The 18,789-nt window shown below is 55.6% G+C and overlaps 3 protein-coding genes across 6 annotated transcripts in view; all 3 read right to left on the reverse strand.

The window, feature by feature from the left end:
* The window catches only part of ELK4 (ETS transcription factor ELK4), a 32,913-nt gene extending 26,613 nt beyond the window's left edge, over window positions 1-6,300 (reverse strand). Inside the window, exon 1 of the mRNA XM_033009352.2 lies at window positions 6,199-6,300. The gene's annotated coding sequence lies outside the window, so the exon portion shown is untranslated. The remainder of the gene's footprint in view (window positions 1-6,198) is intronic.
* On the reverse strand, window positions 3,092-10,321 carry LOC104358798 (Krueppel-like factor 15). Of its 3 annotated transcripts, XM_042800337.1 has the most exons (4): window positions 10,287-10,321; window positions 9,947-10,063; window positions 6,199-7,219; window positions 3,092-3,483 (listed from the first exon to the last, which is right to left on the reverse strand). In XM_042800337.1, the coding sequence occupies exons 3-4, from the start codon at window positions 7,110-7,112 to the stop codon at window positions 3,306-3,308; spliced, it is 1,092 nt and encodes a 363-aa protein (XP_042656271.1). In that variant the 5' UTR covers window positions 7,113-7,219; window positions 9,947-10,063; window positions 10,287-10,321; the 3' UTR covers window positions 3,092-3,305. The 3 variants fall into 3 exon arrangements, with proteins under 3 accessions (XP_042656271.1, XP_042656272.1, XP_032865246.2); XM_042800338.1 differs by lacking the exon at window positions 10,287-10,321 and having other exon boundaries at window positions 9,947-10,064; XM_033009355.2 differs by lacking the exons at window positions 9,947-10,063; window positions 10,287-10,321 and adding an exon at window positions 7,324-7,482.
* Window positions 10,322-12,742: 2,421 nt separating this feature from the next.
* The window catches only part of SLC45A3 (solute carrier family 45 member 3), a 31,882-nt gene continuing 25,835 nt past the window's right edge, over window positions 12,743-18,789 (reverse strand). For both annotated transcript variants that reach the window (XM_042800093.1, XM_042800092.1), the window contains exon 7: window positions 12,743-17,745. In XM_042800093.1, the coding sequence (XP_042656027.1) occupies window positions 17,299-17,745 (447 nt within the window). In that variant the 3' untranslated portion in view covers window positions 12,743-17,298. The remainder of the gene's footprint in view (window positions 17,746-18,789) is intronic.

Genomic DNA, 18,789 nt, shown 5'->3' on the forward strand with positions numbered 1-18,789 from the left:
GCCACAGATCTCATCTGCCCTTCCACAACGAACGTTTCTGCTGTGGAGTAATATCCTCACTGGAGTAAAGGATAGGTAATTATAGAGCCTTCAGTAAACCTTTTAAGCCATTCATCCAAAGTCCCCAGAGGGAAGCAGGTGAGACTTATAATACGCATTGCACAAGAGATACATATCTAGGGTATTTTATTTTATAAAAATCTCTCCCCTCCCTTTGTGGTTTGTTTAAAAGGAATGGCAAAACAAACCAGGTAAGCTGCAAGTCACCGCTGCCAGCACTTCCAGCCCTGTCTTCCACGGCAGATCCACCCCAGGGCCGGCGTGGACTCTGCGGGAGCTGCTCGGCAGGTAAACTGCTGGAGGACAGAGAAGGGCCTCGGACTGACGATGAGGCACAGCTCTTCTTGCTCCACAGTTTGGAAGCGTGCAATCTCCCCAGTCGCCTTCGGCTGAGAGCTGAGGGAGGCAGGATGGGGCAGGTCCGAAATGAACAGGGAGTGCTGTGAAAGAGTCTGGAGCGAGGGAGAAGAGCAAAGGGGGACAGATAAAAGCACAAGGCGGGCATGAGTCATGTTGGCATGTGGCCTCTGAAGAGAGCCCTCGAGCAAAGAGGGTATGAAGTAAATCCCCAGTCAGGCAAAAATCCACTGAAACAAAAGGCAACCCAAAATAGGCTCTTGCATACCTGTCTCCTCTGGCTCATTGTTAAAGGTTCAGCATCCCTCAAACTCGGGTTGCGTTTCTTGCTGGCATCTGGTCACGCTTGGCCAGGCCAGGGCAGAGGTGGGAGCACTCGGGGTGCGTTGGGAGAGCGCTCGCTCCCCGAGGCAGGCCCCGATCTCCAGCTCACTGTTGCAAAAGCTGCCTTCCTCACCCAGAGGGGAGAGCTCTCTCCAAAGAGTCAACATGAGGGTTGCGGGGCTTACACACTTCCACTTGCACACACAGGAAAGAAACCCCGCTGCAGGCAGCAACTTTCCACTCAGCCTGCCCACATCTACCCGCTTACGAGCTAAAGGTGAAGGAGTTTAAGCTGGGAGCCAGAAACCAGCCCTCCCAGACCCTTTGGGGAAAACTTGGACCTGAAGTCAAGCAGCGTGGCTCCAGCTATTTCTGTCGTAAACCCTGCTCTCCCGCCCGGGGATTGGGAAAGCAAGTAATGCAGGTGTTCTCCCAGAAACATGCAACCTGGGCACGCCAGCTCTTTGGAAACCTAGCAGCAGATCCATTAGCTGCGGCTCCCGGCTGCAGCCTCGCAGCTGGGTGAGCCACAAGCCGGTTTCCCGCTACGCCGGGGCTGGAAGCTGGCCAGCGAGCCTTCCTTCAGCTGCTGGCCTGCTTGTTTTCACCATGAAGAATCCAAACCCCAAGCCAGCTTTAGTAACGTTTCTCCTCTGCGGAAACAGCATTTCTGCACGCTGAATTTTTCCACTTTAGAGAAACTTTTGCTGTTTATAGGGGCCAAAGGCCTGGGGGGAGCAGACCCTTCTCTTTGGTGCTTGTATAGCGGCCCGCAGCACCAGGTCCTGGGCTGGGCTGTGGCTCTGCAGCACTGGAACAACAGCAGGAGAAACAAGTTCATCGTGGGGACCCGCAGCGCACCAGAGAACCTCCCTGGTGCAAAGTGCCCTACCCGCCCCGTCTCCAATCTCCGCAGCAGCAGCATCTCTTTCAGGGGCAGCGTAAGCACCCCCAAATATTCTAAACTAAGAATAGCTCGAGGATTTTCCGCTCCCTTGCTCCTTCTTTCCCTGAAGTCACACTGTGGTAGCTTCTCAACAAAGCTGGAAGAGCTCTGGTCACTGCGCTGAGGAAGGAGCAGCCACCAGCAGCAAACACCTCCAGCTACACGACGCTGTCACCAGGATGGATTGCTTCACAAGCTTGTGCTCTCTGCACAGAAGTTTACTGTCTTGTCCAGAGACGTTTGTACCAACCCTTAGAGCAGGTCACCGTATCCATCCCCGCCAGTCTGGCTTTTTCCTTCCCCAGAGTCAAAAAGGGCTGCAGGGACCAGGGAACAACCTCTTTGCTGTACAAACATGCCCTCCACAGGGCAGGGAAAAGAGTTTACCTTATTTCCCCATCCTTATTTTGGGTACAACCCAACACTCCTCCCTAAAGCCAGCTCAAGGGCAGCTTGAGACAAGTGTGTGAAGTCCTACTCTGGAAAAGCACTGGGGTAACAGCAGAACAGCACGAGCACACCTGAGTTGAAAAGAGCCTGCAGGCACTAAATATCAGCTTGAGGCATGCTGGCAAAGCCACGGAGAAAGGGCAGACTGCCTAGCTCAAACTCCTGACGCTTATTCTTTGTTTGTACAAGCACCTAATTCCCTCCCAGATGTTTGCAAAAGCTCAGGAAGTTGGCACAGTAGCAAAGAGTTGGCCTTTAATTAACCAGAAGTCAAATACAAAAAGGACGTAAGCACTGCTCGCCCTGACCGGGGTGTTCAGCTCTTCTGTGGGTCCGTACACATTGGTGTCCCTCCACACCGCTGTTCGTTCATGCCAGCATGTAAGAAAGGACTTTGCTGGGGCTGCTCACACTTCTCCCGATCCCCTTTCAACACGCACCATCGAGTGAGCTGAACAGAACTCATTTCCTCAAACCCTCCCCCCCAACTGTAGCTGCAGCATCACGCTGCCCGAGGCCGCCAGCACGCCCGATGCCAGTCAGGTGAAAAACCACCGCCGCAGAAAAGCAGAGTTAGGGACAACACGAGCACCAGCTCAACCAGCCCCAGCGTCTGCCTTCAGCCCCCCACGGCTGCTGCACAACACACAAACACCCCCCTCCATCCCCGGCTCTGCCAGACGGGCTCACGCACGCGCGGTTCTGAGCGGGTTCAAGCCAGAACAAATCCTCTCTGGCCGTCTCCAAAACGCTGCTGACCCAGCGCCCCGGGATGCTGGCTGGGACTCGCAGCTGCAGCAGCCCAGGGGATGCCCCACGCTGGGGACGGGGAGCTGTAAGCCAGCTCTTGCCTGTCACGGGTGTAGGTGACACCTGCAAGCTGTGCAAAGGGATTTGCAAAGCTGTCCTCCACCCCAGCCCCGCTTCCCTACACACATACACGCTCACCCGGAATTAACTTAGGTTTCCATCACCTGTATTTAAGAGAGGGACAGTAGTACCAGAAACAGGACGTGAATAAAGATCATCTTTGAACAGAGGTGTAACACTGGATCTGCTATAATTGGTTAGAGTCATTTCCTCCTCTTCATTAGTGTAGTGGGGTTTGCATTATTTGCCTGGCTTCAGGGCCCCCTGGTCTCAGCCTCGCGAGGATGAGCAGCAAGACTTAACTTCTGCCGCTGCCCTGAAGCGTCCGCTGGCTGCACGGCTGGCCCCGGTGGATCTTCATGTGTTTGGCTAAATGGTCACTGCGGGCAAACTTCTTCTCGCAGGCGGCACACTGGTACGGCTTGACGCCGGAGTGGGAGCGCTTGTGGCGGGAGAGCTCATCCGAGCGGGAGAACCTGCAGGAGGAGGGAAGCATGGGGGACCCAGCCTTCGCTGCTAGACAGGGCAGGGAACACGAGGACCCCGGCACGTCTCTGCCGCAGCCCCTTGAGGTGACCCCAGACAGGTCCCTTCTGCTCCGCTCCAGCCTGCCTGCCAGCAAGGCACAGGTACCCCAGGCTGGAGGAATGGAATGAAATAAACCCCTCCAAGGGGCGAGTTAGGGATAGGAAAGAGGGAAAGAATTCACCCACTGAGATCTTCATTTCTTTCCACTGCTCTTAAAGGACGGTGCCGGTCCACCTGCTTCCTTCGTTTGTTTTAGACTTGCTGCAGCCTTTGGGGAGCTGACAGCCCCAAGCCCAGATGCTGAAATGGCTTTTTTGGGGGAGCATCAGCCCAGGCTGGCAGTGACTAAAGGACACCATTCAGGAGCCTGGGTGGAAAGGCTTTACTGTAACTCCCACATCCAGCCAAGAGCTTCGCTGTTGAGAGAGAGCTTGCTTTTCCTGAGAGAGCATGGGTTCTCCCTGCAAACTTTGAGCATCGCCTTGTTCCTCAGAATGGCAGTGAGTTTTCACTGTCAGCCTGGGCTGGACCGGGAGCTGGGGAGAGAGAAGGAGAAGCTGCCTGTGAGCTGGTTTAAATATGAGCACAAGGGAGGAAAAGCAAATGCACCCAGCCTGGAGCACAGAAGCAGAGCTTTCCATGCCAAAGCAAGCTGACTGTTGTTCTGAGGATGCAGGAACAAGGACCACAGGAATACCCCGTGTTCAGGCTGCTTGTCTGTGTAATTCCCACACCTGGAGCAGATCAGCTGAACAGCCTGGAAAGTCCCTTTAACCACATGCATGTCCCCACTTAATTCTCCCTCCTTTCTTCCACCTGGCACACACAGATCCAGACCTGGGGGCACCTGCAGCAAGACGGTCCACAGCTGTTTTACAAGTGCCACCTCAAAGGTCTCAACAAGGCCTGGGAGCTGGCGTGACTTCAGCATGCTTTGCATTTCCAAGTGTCAGGGGAGTGCTGGAGAGGAGGACTGGACAGGATTTACTCCTGTTCTGCCTCTAAGGAGCCAACACAGATGGCAGGAGTATTAGGACGGAAGGGTTTTTCCATCTGGCTGAAACATGCCCACGCAAAGAAGCACAAAGCAAGGAGCTTGAGATGTAACCCCAGACTCCCAGCGATAGGATTTCAAGCTCACACCTGGTATGGTAAATACTGAGGCTGCTGACAGAAGGCTCTGTGAAAACAAAATGTGTCCCAAGGCCATCCGCAGGTCTTCCACGCAAACCACTGACTTCTTTTCCAGCTTTATTGCAAGAAATGAGTTCCAAGGTCTCAGCTCCTCACATAAAAGCAGGGCCAGGAGAAATGACATCTATATTTACAGTTAGGGCCACATCTAGAAAAGGGAGCACGGCCCAGAGAGTCGCAGCCACAGCTGAGGACATCGCTCGGCAGCGTGACTGCTCCCACGGAGGGCGAGGGCAGGGCAGCAAGCGAAGCGGAGCGCAGCAGCTCAGATGCCAGGATGCTATCGTGCAGGCTAGCACCATCCCCTTCCTCCTTCCCAGAGGGAAAAGTGACACTTGGCATCATCCCCTTCCTCAGTCCCCAGGCTCTGAGCGTCAGGTGCAGGAGGGTTTAGCAGTACTCGTTGGTACTGGAAAAGGAGCCGATGCCTATAAACATGTACTGCGGTTGTAGGTGAAAGGGAGGGATAATTGCTGATGGCAAAGGGACAGCAGCTTGGCAAGAGGGAGTCCAAAAATTGGGATTTAGTCTCATACCTCCCAGAGTTTCACCACCCCAAGATAGAAGCCGTAACGCACCATCCAGGAAACAAGGCAGCGAGCGTATGCCAAAGCATTGCATAAGAAACCAGGAAAGCTCAGTGCTGCCAGCACCAGTTTTCTTTGTGATATGCTTTGAGATCTGCTGATGAAACGTGCTACGCAACACCTGAGGATTATCAGCCCTTCTTGCCAAAGGCTGCACTGAGCATCCTGTCCCCCAGGACAAGTACGCGGTACCAGGAAGAGAACACCACAGCAGAAAAATAATCACAGAAGTGCAGCAAGATTAAAAAACAAGGTTAATTTAGGGAACACAGATGAAAGAGAATGACAACCACCATCATGTGCAGAGCAAACAAAAGTAAATGCAACATGGAGATATGCTACAGGCCCACAGGTGTCTGAGGGATACGAGCGGCCAGGGCAGGCAAGCAGCCATAGAAAGCAAAGGGTTGCTGGAACAAAGACAGAACTATGCACTGGCTCCTGAGGAAGCAGTGAGGCTCCTGTTTCCTGGGACAAATATTAACGGAAAAAGCCTTTTTTGTAGCCCAACTGCAGGAATTGTCCTGAACTAGACAGAGAAAACTTGCAAAATTCCAACATCACTTGGAAAAGCTGTATTGCCAGAGGGTGGTTAAGCATCCAGTTCGGGGGGGATTTGGGGTGTTTGGGAGAGCGTCAGCTACACTTCCCCAGCTGGGGGGTTCCAGCGCTTTTGGACCGAGTGAAAACTACGCAAAGCGCTCAACCAACTTTACTCCTCCAGGCCCTCTTCCAACTCTCACCTATAATTCACTCGGGAGAGAAAACTTGTGATTTTATCCTGGATTTTCACTAGCCAAGAGCTCTCCTGCATCTTGGACAGCAATGGCAGGCCTTCGGTGGGGACACCCACTCGCACAGAGTCCCGCGGCTCCCACTTACCGCCAGCCACAGTTGGGCCAAGCACAAGTGTAGGGTTTCTCGCCGGTGTGCCGACGAAAGTGAGCCTTGAGGTGGGAACTCTTGGTGTACATCTTGCCGCAGCCCGGGTGCGAGCACTTGTGGACACGGACGAGGGAAGGGGGGGCTTTCAGATACTCAGGGGTTGCCTCCACCTCTCGCACATCCCCCGGCGCCCCTGGCCTCATGGCGACGGGCAGGGGGGCAATTTTGACATATTTCTGGTCCATGACGGTCACGGGGGGCCGGACCTGAGGGAGGAGGGACAGGTTTTGGCCCTGCAAGCTGATAACCAGCTGGGCCATCCTGACACCACCTGCAGCACCCTGTGCTAGCTGGCTGCCACCGTCCATCTGCAGAGGCTGGATGTGGAGGACGACAGGAATGCTCCCGGCAGCTACTGCCCGGTCACTACCAGCAGCTGTCCCTCCAAGCTGAGAAGCATGTGAGACATCTTCTTCTTGAACCGCCCTGGAGACAGGCTGCTCGCCAGAGCTACCTAAGCCAAGCTCCGATTCGATGTCGACCTTCCCGCCAGCTGGGTGAAGCTCGCTTGCTTCGTCCTTGAGGAACTCAGCCTTCTCCCTCAGGAACTCCTCAATCTCCTCCAGGGTGGGAATGAAGTCCTGGGAGAGGCTGCTGCAGAAGTCAGGCAGCCTGAGGTGAGCCTCGCAGAGGGTCACTTGGGGTTTTGGGTCTTCCCCCTTCGCGCCGGCCAGGGGGAGCGGGGCGCCGTCCGAGTGGCTGGTGCTGCCGGCGAGGAGGCGGCCGGCCGCGCTGCCGTGCCCCGGCAGGAGGGACGGAGGCATGCTGTGTTGCAGAGCGCTGGCAAAGCTCTCTAGAGGGGACGAGCTGGTCAAGGAGTGTAGCAGCTCCTGGTGACTCACAGAGACCATTTGTTGACTCACGTCCTCTACCCACACAAAGCTCTTGGCTCGGCTGGATCAGAAGCCTCTGCAAGAGCTCAGCTGGGGCTCCTGGGGCTGGGGAAGTCTTCGTTCATCTGCAAGGGAACACCACCAAGGTTAATTTCTAAATTAAAAAACAAACAAGAAAACCTCAACCTTTGAATTAAATGGACTGTGCATTAGAAAGAAAACATCAAACCTAGTCAGTGGCCTTTGTTTTTGAAGAGTCTGTTGCTCAAAAAACACGTGCTAACCATTTTCCTATGCAGGACGCCAACTGGCTGCAAAGAGCTAGATTCCCCCCAGAAGCAAACTTCTCTGGAGAGTTTATTAAGGTAAAAATACACAATGAAACACTTCATCCCTCTTCTACCTATGCCAGAGGGCACGTACGTGCTGCTAGATGGCAGAGAGGATGACTTGTGGCTTACAACTAGGAGTTAATTGAGATCCAAGAGAGGGTGCTGGTTTCTCCACACTGCAAATGTCGGTGCAACCACAACCTGACGCAGACCCATCACGGCTGGATTAAAGCTAAATTGTCTGGGAACAGATAACAAGACAGCTATGAGAGTGCCTGCTGCCAGACTGCTTGGGGCTCTGGTGAGCGTTCACCAGTAACCACTCTGCTGTGGTTATACTGGCTATCGGTGCCTGAACGAGCGAGCCTAAAGCCAGTTCAGGCAGGTCTGCCCAAGCTCAGTCACACCTCCAGAAAGCATCGCAGACAGACTGTCTGGGGTCAGCTCCTGGGGCCCTCGAGGACACAAACACCACGTTTGGAAACAGGTGAGAATTATCCCAATACCTCCAGGTTAGACCCGTGCGAGTGCTCTCCCGCGACGCGACACAGCAGCGGCCGTGCCGCGGCTCGCAGGGTTGTGAGCACAGCGCCCACAGCAGCCACGCACCAGCCCTGCCCCTGCGAGAGGCTGCAGCCCGCTCCCGCAACACCTAAACCACCCGAGAAGGCAGGATCTTTTACACTCAGTGCAGAAAGTGAGTTTCCAAGGGAAAGAAACTATGCCAAAGTCCCTCATGAACCTTTTCCAGAGTAAATCCTTGAGATTTCTCCAGAGCTGCAAACCTGCTAAGCCAGTCCCTGTTATCTGTGCTTCCTCAGGGTCCTGAGAGCCAGGAAAGAGAGTTTTTGAGAAGCAGTCTGGATGGGATATAAAGCCTCTTCCCCTTAAGAAGAAATAATCCCCACGCTGTTCAAAATCTGCTCAGAGCAAGACGCCACATTGCTCGGGGCCATTTGCAGTGCTGCCCACAGTCTGTCTCCAGCACAACTCTGCACCAACAAGCCACGATGAGCAGAGCCCATCGCTGCTCACCTGAGAGGCGGGAGAGGCGTCTGGGCCAATCTCAACCTTCAGGCTTCAAGTTTTCATCACAACACAGATCCGTGCTCTGAACTATCACCTTCAAGGCAGCACACAATTCCGCTCCTTCCTTCACACCAATGTTATGATCTCTTTCTGCTCTCTGCCTCTCATCTTCTCTTTCTACAGGCTTCACAGGCTAGAAAAGCCTTCCCCCTCTGGCTACCAAACACTCCTGTTTACCTCTTTCAGAAAGTCTTAAAACCTGATTTTCCAACAAGGTCTCCTTGCAGAGCAGCTCAGGAACTCTCCATCCCTTCAGTATGCCCCCAGGACGACCGGAGTAAACTATAAACTCTTTAGCTTATAAGTCTCATTTAGTACATATCTTGCAAATTCAGAGCGAGCAGTTCTGTTGAACTAACAACATGAAGAAAAGCACAACCAGAGGGCAGGAAGGTCTGGCGGTTAAGCTGTTGGCTTGGGACTAAGGAGATCTGAGCAGAATCTCCTGCTCTGCTGCAGACTTCTCGTGCAGCCCTGGGGTAGCTGCTGGAGTGCTCTGGTCCTCAGTTTCCCAGCTAAGTGGGGGCAATAGTAATGTCTTACCTTGCAGAGCGGTGCTAAGGGGAAATGTGTGACCCGGAGGCGTGCTCCATAACTAACAGACTTTGTAGGTACCCATTACAGATGTCAGGGCCTTGTCAACCCAAGGCATTTTTGCAAAAACCACGTCAACAGTCCCGTCATCCCACATGAGCTACTGCAAGAAAATGGAGACCTAACTCAGGCCTTCAGTGAAGCATACTGCAAGGCAAGGTCAACATCATTTTCAAGCTTCACTTTGTATTGCAATTCCTATAGTTTTTCAAATCCCTAAGAGCACTCCATTACTGTATAAAATCAGCAGATGTGCAGTTTGAGCACAGAGAAAAAAGTAATTTGCTCAAGGTCAGCCAACAAGCAGGAGCTGGGAACTCAGCCGAGGGTTACGACTCTCCTCTCGTGACTGAACAACACGAACAAACACCTGTAACCTCTTCAGAGCCCTGAATTACATTCACAGTGTCCGCGCAAAACCCGGACTTATGAAGCCTTTCAGGACAACTACAAAATGCTAAATAAGTCAGACACAGCCAGTGCCATGTGTAGGGAGATAAAGGGGGATGCCCCACGCTTCGACCCGGCCAAGGACAAGCCAGCGTGAGCAAAGTCTGCCCCGACCACTGCCCCCAAACCCCACCGCGGGGAACGGAGCCAGGAGCCGGCTGGAAGCCCCCGGGGCCGGCGAGACCGAGCCCGGCCCCGGCTGCTCCCTTCACCCCCGGGGAGGCGGGGAGGGGACGGACGGACAGACACAAAAAAACACGAAACAAGAATCCCCGACCCAGGCCGACCTTGCCCCCAGGCAGCCGCCCCTCCGCCGCTGCGGGCGGCCCCCGGGGGAGCGCGGCGGGGCGGGTTGTGTCCCCCCCCCGCGCCCCCGCTCCCCCTTACCCGGCTCCCGTCCATGCTGGCACCGCGGCTCCCGCAGCGCGGGGGCGGCTCCCGGCCCGCCCCGCCCCGCCGGGGGCTCGGCTCCGGCCGACGGGCCCATTGGCGGCCAGCGCCGGGCTCCGCGCCGGGCATCGCACCGGACCCCCCCACCGGGCATCGCACCGGACCCCCCCACCGGGCATCGCACCGGGCATCGCACCGGACCCCCCCACCGGGCATCGCACCGGGCATCGCACCGGACCCCCCCACCGGGCATCGCACCGGGCATCGCACCAGACCCCCCCACCGGGCATCGCACCGGACCCCCCCACCGGGCATCGCACCGGGCATCGCACCGGACCCCCCCACCGGGCATCGCACCGGGCATCGCACCGGACCCCCCCACCGGGCATCGCACCGGACCCCCCCCACCGGGCATCGCACCGGGCATCGCACCGAGCCCCCCACCGGGCATCGCACCGGGCATCGTACCGACCCCCCCACCGGGCATCGCACCGGACCCCCCCCCACCGGGCATCGCACCGGGCATCGCACCGGACCCCCCCCACCGGGCATCGCACCGGGCATCGCACCGAGCCCCCCACCGGGCATCGCACCGGGCATCGTACCGACCCCCCCACCGGGCATTGCACCGAACCCCCGTACCGGGCGTCGCACCAAGCCCCACACCGGGCATCGCACCGGACCCCCACGCCAGGCATCGCACCGACCCCCCCACTGGGCATCGCACCGAGCCCCGCACCGGACATCGCACCAAGCCCCACGCCGGGCATTGCACCGGGCATCGCACTGAGCCCAGCATCAGGCTCCGCATCTGCCCCTTGCACCGGGCATCACACCGGGCATTGCACCGAGCCCCACACCAGATCCTGCACCGGGCATCGCACTGGGCTCCTACCGAGCCCCACACCGAGCCCCCGCACTGAGCCCCACACCAGACCCTGCACCAGGTCCCACACTGGGCTCCACACCAGACACTGCACCGAGCTCCACAACTGGCCATTGCGCTGGGCATCGCACCGAGCCCCGCAGAGTCCCACGCTGAGCCCCACACCGGGCACTGCACCGAGCCTCGCACCAGCCCCTGCACCAGGCGCCACACAGAGTCCCACACCAAGCCCCACACCGGGCACTGCACCGGACCCCACACCAGCCCCCTGCACCAAGCCCCGCACCGGGCATTGCACCGAGTCCCACACTGGACCCCACACTGGGCATCACACTGAGCCCCACACCGGACCCCTGCACCAGACCCCCACACCGAGTCCCACACCAGACCCCACACAGGGCCGAGCTGGCTGCCCCCCGGGGCGGCCCTGAAAGCCCCCCCAGCCCGGGAAGGGCAGACGGGCTGCCCGGATCGGGGTTGTCCCGGCTCTGCTGTCCCGTCCCAGTCCTGGAGGAGATGCCTCGGACCCTGCCGCAGTTTGCCATTGTTTCTTCTCCCTGTTAATTCACACTGGGAACAGTCCAGATCTCCCCACGGTTTCAGGAAAGAAAGCGCTGGCAGGTAGCAGCAGCGATGGTTGCTGCTGGCATCCATCTGGATACAGGTTTTCATTTCAGGAGGGACAGTTTTGGCAGGGCCACGGCGTGCGGTGACACGGAGGTGCGTGAGGTCTCCTGTCCTCAGCGCGGCTTTACAGCCAGGTCACGGCTTCCTGGGGGAGTCTTTGCCAGGCTGAGCTTGAGGACGGGCTGGGGGCTGCCGTGGGCTGAGCCCCGTGCAGAGGAGCGGACTCGCAGGCCGCCCAGGAGCAATCCTCTGCCAGCAGCTTCAGCTTTCCGGGCTGGCGGGGTCACTCTAAAATGCCTGACGGCCCTTACGGCATCACGGGAGCCACATGCCCTGGGATGGAAAGAAGCACGAGAGTAACAAAAATGACGGCGTGCTGCCCCACGCACGGGGCAAACACAGCGACTGGAGGGAAGGATCACGTTTACCTTTTGCTCTCTCAAGCCACTTGTAGGGTTCGGTGGTGACACTGGTTTCATGTTAAAGATTTCCAAGCAGAGGGACAATTTTGAGGCAGTCAGGGCCCCTATTCCCTACAGGGGAATTTCTCTTACCTCCCACTGCCAGCCCCGTAAACCCCAGGAAGCAAGCGCAATTTCTCTGCTTTGTAAGCAGCGTGAGATTTTTGAGCCTGAACAAAAGCCGCTGGATGAGAGTAAGGCTTCACATTTGGAAAACAAAACCAAACCAACCGAAACACCGAGGGTGCACGGTCATTTGGGAAGAGCAAACCCAGCTACTCCCCTGCCTCGCTGCTGCCTCTGGCTGTCACTTACTCCGCTCCACCACCTGTAACGTAAGTGCTGATAACACCTAAATCCCTCGCAGGGACTGGGAATGTTTTAGCTCTTCCAAACCCCCCGGTCCTGCCCGCTGCAGGGGCCAAACGCGAACGGCTGTGGCTGACACCGCTCCGCAAATCCGCTGGGGACAAGAAGAGGCAGCAAATGCTTCCCCAAGGTTTGTACCGCACGGACGGGCGCGGGCGGCTCGGCCCCGCCGGTGGCGACAGGGGCAGGGACCGGGGGCAGCCCCCCCGTGCCCCCCATGTCCCCCCGTGCCCCCCATGTCCCCCCATGTCCCCCCGTGCCCCCCCGTGTCCCGGCCGCCCCCGCAGCTTGTGTCCCTCCGCGCACGGCCGCGAGGAGGCGCCTCACAGCCAGGAGTCCTCCGCGCCGCGCCCCGGACACGCCCCCCGCCCCGCGCCCCGCCCATGGCCACGCCCCCCGCCCATGGCCACGCCCCCCCGGTGCCGTTCGCGCAGCCACACACACCCGTTGTCCCATTTAAACACCTTTTATTTCCTCCTTTTCATAAAAATTTGTAATAGCCTTCCTCTTACATCGTATACAAAATATTTACTCTACTGAATAAATAAAACATCTTGCAGACAGCACATGGTCTCAGAAGAAAAAAAAAAAAAAAAACAGCATCCAGGCATCCTTCCCTAACCTAGAGATTCACAATAGTCCCACATTAAAAAGACATCCTCCCTTCTCCCCTCTGCTCCCCATCTCAGCTCTCAAAACCCCCATCTCACACAAAAGGAAAGGAGAGGCACAGCACGATTCACCCGTGAGAAAAAAGCAGAAGTGCACCTTCTACCTGAAAGAGAAAAGCTGACGGTAACCACCTCTGCCCAGCCTGTACCAGTACCTGCAAGTTGTACAACAGAATCAAATCCTAGAGGGATTTCTGTGCTCACACAGGTTATTTCAGTAACAGCATGTAAGGGATGTGCTTACCTTTACCCGTGTCCCTTGCTGGTCTATAGGTGATGCTGACACAGAGCAGCTCTCCTTAGCAGAAGCAGAACTCCTTAGCAGAACCTAACTGGGTTAGGCAGAAAGAACAATCTTACCAAGACAGGAGTTTGTCAACACTCTGGAAAAGGCCTCTCCTGTCAGCCCCAGTGACAGCCTGAACTGGGAAGAAATGCTTTCGGCAGGAACAGAGCGGGCAGACGGGGCCATCGCGGTGACAGCAAATTTAATCCCTTAGCGGGGTCGGGGAAGGCGGCTGCCGACAGCCCAGCTCGAGCCCTGAGCTCAGACTACACACCCAGCTCCTGCGCCGTGGTCGGGATCACGCTGGGGTGCGGGTGCGAGCAGGGGGGGCTATGAAGTGCTCTATGGACAGGCCAAGGCCACAACAAGGGGCACGTTCCCACCCGCTGCCCGGGCAGCCTAGTGCCAAAGGGCCACGTCCAGGGCAGAGCCAGCCCAGTTCCAACCAGTGCCCCGTACCAGTCCCTCACGTTGCTACAGACCTCAGCTCTCCCCTGAACCCCCTTCTTCCTCCTGCTCCCTCGCCCTGATCTCTCCCCATTCTCCTCTGAGTCTGCTCCCTTGCCTTCCTTCCCCGCTGAGCTCTTATGGAGAAAACTGCTCCCCCAACTTCCCCCACCTACCCAGGACCTGACTCAATGCAGCAGTTTCCTGCACCCCTCCTCTCCTCCTGCAAACAGCCCAAATCTTCTCCTGGTGTCACAAGTGGGTAAGAAAGAAAGGAGCAATTATGGAGTTCAGTGGGTTTCAATCCAGATGGAGAAATGGGAAGAAGGGTGCCAGGGGGAGAGGAGAAATCAAACTCTTGGTGGATAACCAAGTAGCTCTTCCCATACTTGCTGAACTGGCTAAATAAAGTAAGAGCAGCACAGCCAGAGGACAAGTGGATAAGGAGCCCTTGGTTCAGACTGGATCATGTCTCTCCAGCTGGATCGGGGAGCTCCAGAGACCGAGCTCTGTTACCAGCCCAGTCACAGATCAGGCCAAAGCAAGGTGATGGGCGCCCGTCTGGGATGCAGCAGCAAAGAGCAAGAGCAGCTGGCTGCAGAGCCACAAGTTCAGTCGCTCAGTGATCTTTTCTGAACATAAATGAAGTAAATGCAGGCACCTCCCTGGAAACATATCTGAATTATGAGAAAACTGGACAAACCCAGCCTGCCCTCTCCCAGTGAGATCAGAGCCAACACTCTGGATGCAGACAGCAGATTTGCTGAGGAGATCTGGGTGCCAAGTCCGTGACCCAGCGCAGCGAAGGGGATGGAGGAACACAGAGGCCGAAGGCATGCTTGATCTGTCAGGGAGGGACAGGTCTGAGACCCAACCTGCACTGACTAATCTCAAGCCCTTCAGCTCAGCTGTGACCCCGAGCCTGCTGCATGTGCTGTGAGCCCAAACCTCTGCACGGCCACCAGCCACAGCCACCTCAGCAGAGGGAGGGCAGGTCAGCCCGGGTATCTGGCAGGCTTACGTCTTCTCCTCTCGAGAGACAGGTAAAATTACGGATCAAGAACTGCAGCATCTTGTTCTTTCACGTTCCAAACTGAAGGACATTATAAAATAAGGCTGTCTCCCCCCTCCAGCCTGCTGCCTTATCACTTGGATGTCTGTAATGAAGCATTCAAGGCCTTTATCATCAGACCTGTACACCTGAAGTTTGGTGTGGAAGCACTCTTTAGGCACTTAAACAAATGGCTCAATTATCAAAAGCACTTAGCACTGTAGCAGCCTCTGTGTGTGAAGGTTCCCCACATTATACATTTTACATCAGTCAGAGGTTACTGATCACGAGGAGCATTCACCCAAGAAACGCCCCACCTTTGGCAATAACATTTTGCCTCAAAAACTTCCTCCTGAAGCCTGAAGTGGACAGAGAGCAGGGTAGGAAGTACAGACGAGAAACTGTTTCTGTAGGTGGTTAAGCAGCTGCCAAATCCATCCCCAAAACAGCTGCATTTCAGCACACAAACCTTGTTGTGGGAAAGGGAGGCTGGTAGGCATATAATTTGAGAAGAAATAAAACAAAAACAGTGACCCTTTACGGGAAAGAAATGTTTAAAAAACTTAGGCTAAGCACTCTCAGGACCCATCTGCAGACAGCAGGGGAGTGACCTTGCTTCCATGCCAAGAAATAGTCTGACAAGACTTTGCAAGAATAGTAACATTTTGCCCTTCAGCCGAACCTCACAAGAGCATCTCGCTGCCCACACACCTCCGCAGAAAATTAGTCACAAGCACTTTGTTTAGGCCAGCCAAAATTAAGGACTGTTGAACAACGTCAGTGTACTCACAGCCTAGCCTCCTCAGGAGCTTTCCTCTACGCGTTGTAGGCAGAGTTTGGATCATTACAAAGTCTAAGTGCTGACTGTGGGCCAGGACCTCGACTCCTACGTGGCGTACAGGTAGTCTTTGAGTGGAAGACACCTGCCCCCAGCAGAATTATTCCAGCTGGTCCACTTGTATCTGGAGTGGGACTGGCCAGAAGAACACACAGCTGTAGCCACTCTTCTGCCAGTGGAAGATGACTCACACCTGGGAGCTAAACAATCTGAACAATCCAGGAGCATTTGGTCCCAGTGCTATGGCAGCAAAAGGCACTTTGCCTCACTTTAACAGGTAACTGTGTTTATGCTGTGCCTCAGTAAGAATCTTGACTCCTGTCTGGAAAGAAAATAAATTTTAAAAAGCCCAAACAAGTATAACATAGTAAATACGTAATCTGGATTGGCAAACCACAGGCACAAACAGCATCAAGTGTTTCTGTCCTGCTCCTTCTTTGGTCCGGCACACCAAGAACCAGGCTCGCCCTGCTCTGCGAGCAGCTGCCGGAGGGGCTGGAGGCACATTTCATCCTGCCCACCTCCTGTTTACCATGCTGCTTCCAGCAGCCTCTCTGGGCGTGCTGGGAACTGGGCTGCGGTGTGCTCTGCAAGGTGCGCTCCTGCCAGCCTGCAAGCGCAGCCGAAAGCCCTTCTGTGGGGAAAGAAGAGTCTGGTCTAGAAGGTTGCTTTGGGAACACGTCTTTGAGGGAAAACAGACGCAGCCAGTGACCAACTCCAGGTACCTACTCCAGCAGTGACAGGGAGCCCTGCAGGAGAGCTCTTCCTGTCCTGCTTCACTGTCACAGGGCTGAAAACGCTGTGAGAACAGACATTCCTTGGGATATGGCTGCATCTTTTAGGGGCCAGGTGTGTAAGAGGCACAACAGTCTAGATCTGCTAGGGGAGAGAGCAGGCAGCAGTTCTGAGCGCTGAGGAGTGAGAGGTCAGAGTTGCGGAGAACTGTGTGAGAAAAGCTAAAAACAATCATTAGAAAAAGAAGTCCTTTCTATCTGATGCAACTTGATACATAGGTAAAAGATAAGTCACCTTTTGGAACTGGTCCTAATGAAACGCTACTTGTTTTTCCAAAACAAGACACAGTAACTTTTCTCTTAAATGGTTTCTCCCAGTCAGATCAGAGGTGGGGAAGGACGGAAGCCTACGTGCACACATATGCACCCCCTTTGGTCTGTGGTGAAACCTTAGCCACCCATCTCTTTTTTTTTTTTTCCAAGGAAATCTCCTCCCAGTGTCCTATTTGTAGAAGTATTGCTCAAGAAGTTGAGTAAAACTACAACAAGCAGGGGAAGAGGAGACAGCTGTAACTGGAAAACAGGAGAGCCAGTGATTTCTTCCCTCCCCTTTCCGTACCACTGCCTCTCCTGCTCAGAAACACGACCCGTTATTAAAGGAAAAGTCCGTTTCCTTTCTCTCCCCTGTACAACCCCCTTTGGTGCTGGCTCTGCAGTGCTTTCTTTTGATAAAGGCACCTTTGGAAAGCACTGATGGTCCGAAGCACAATGCCCCGATGCCTCGTATTTACACCTGAGATTAGCTCTGCTGCATCTCTCCTGCCCCCAGCCCCAGAACTACCCCCCAGGGCCACGGCAACAGCATGGCGAGAGCAAGTGCCACACGAGGCTTCCCACAAGTGCCCACGTAAACACACACACACGCATCTCATTTTACCACGTGCAGGCACCCACGTGCCGCCCTTGTGCCTTCCACGCATCACACTGAATACTTCGCCATGTCACTCTTATCAAAGACAACTTTGGTTGCAAAGTAAATGGCTACCAGGCCAAAGCCGGCAGCTGACACCATGTAGGCAGTCACTGACTGCGTAAACTGGACGATGGATCCCATGAAGAGGGAGGGGACAACCTGAGAGAGGAGGAAAGCACTGTCCAAAATAGCCAGGTCCAGGCAGATCCCTCGGCCAGGAGGCACCGAGTCCGGTTCTCCCACCATCATCATGAGCGAGACGTCGCAGGAGGAGCTGACACACAGAGCTGAGCTGGCGGCTGGTGGGGAGGAAGAAGAAGAGAAGAGGCTCCCAGCGTGTCCATTCTGGTAAGGAAGCTTCTGGCTGGAAAGGAGGCCTTTAGAGAAGGATGATTTCTTGTCCAATCGAGCTGCGTCTTCCACCTCTTTGCTCTTGTATTTATGCAAAAATACCTAAGGGAAAGAAGGAGGGCACATGAGGAATGAGTCGGACGGGTAGAGCCCGGCAAGCGAGGTGGGGGGAGAGGGGGACCCCGGTTTTTGTGCAAAAGAGCAAAACCACCCCGTGCTCTGTGCGTGTCGGTCAGGCTGTGAGAGGTGGGGAGTGCCGGCAGCGAGCCTGGCCCACGTGAGATGGCCTCCAGGAGCCAGCCTGGCTCTCCCCAACTGGCACGGGATTCAAAGCAACCCTGACTCACTGGGGGAACGTGGCCAAGTGGTGCCGGATTTGTGCTGGAGCTCTGGGGCTCAGCAGACGGCTGCAGCCCAAAGCCAGCCCAGGCTCTGCCTGGGGACGTTGTGCTTTGAGCCCTGGGTTGTCACCTCCTCACTGGGTGCCAAGGGAATGTGGGCACCAACTACTGCTCACTGCATCCTGAAATCAGCTGAGGCACACTCGCAGGACAGAGTGAAGGGCCAGAGCCCACTTCGGGCGTATCACAAAGCCAGAGAGTCCACTCCAGCACAGACAAAAGTGTTTATAAAGTGTCTGACTGGGAACTCAAAACCTCCCTGCAGAAGAGCCCAAAGGGCAGACAAACAGCTCAGAGCCCTGGATGCATGGCTGCTTCTTAGTATCTGGGATACTTAAAACTGACACCAGCTGAGATGGCACAGTGCTGGGAACTCAGGGAAGAGCTCTTTTCTCAGCTCTGCAACAGCCCGTGCATGCATGACCCCAACTGAGTTGCTTCATCGGCCTGACCTGAGCTTCCTCACTCAGGCTAGAGAAGAGGGGTGGAGGGGGAAGAAAAATCTTTTTCTTCTCACCCTTTTTTGCCTCAGTCTGCTCAAGCTGTGAAATCTCTGGGGCATGGCTCACGCAAGCAGTACTCACACAGAATATTTGGATCAAAAAGCTCCCCACGTTAACGCCAACAAATAATGGGCAGTCATGTGCAGACAGTGAAAACGCTGCAGAGCTCCAGCTTTAAAACTCCAGGGCGTTTGCAATTATGCACAACCACTGGTCTGCATGAGGTAGAGCAGATAACGAAG

The sequence above is a fragment of the Tyto alba genome, unplaced genomic scaffold (genome assembly GCF_018691265.1).
Source record: "Tyto alba isolate M040663 unplaced genomic scaffold, T.alba_DEE_v4.0 Super-Scaffold_30, whole genome shotgun sequence".
Taxonomy (NCBI): Eukaryota; Metazoa; Chordata; class Aves; order Strigiformes; family Tytonidae; genus Tyto; species Tyto alba.

Coding starts and splice junctions, on each gene's coding strand:
- LOC104358798 (XM_042800337.1), bottom strand. CDS start 7,112: ATGGTCTCTGTGAGTCACCAGGAGCTGCTACACTCCTTGACCAGCTCG. Junction 3,484..6,198: donor TGGCCCAACTGTGGCTGGCG/GTAAGTGGGAGC, acceptor CTCCTCCTGCAG/GTTCTCCCGCTCGGATGAGC.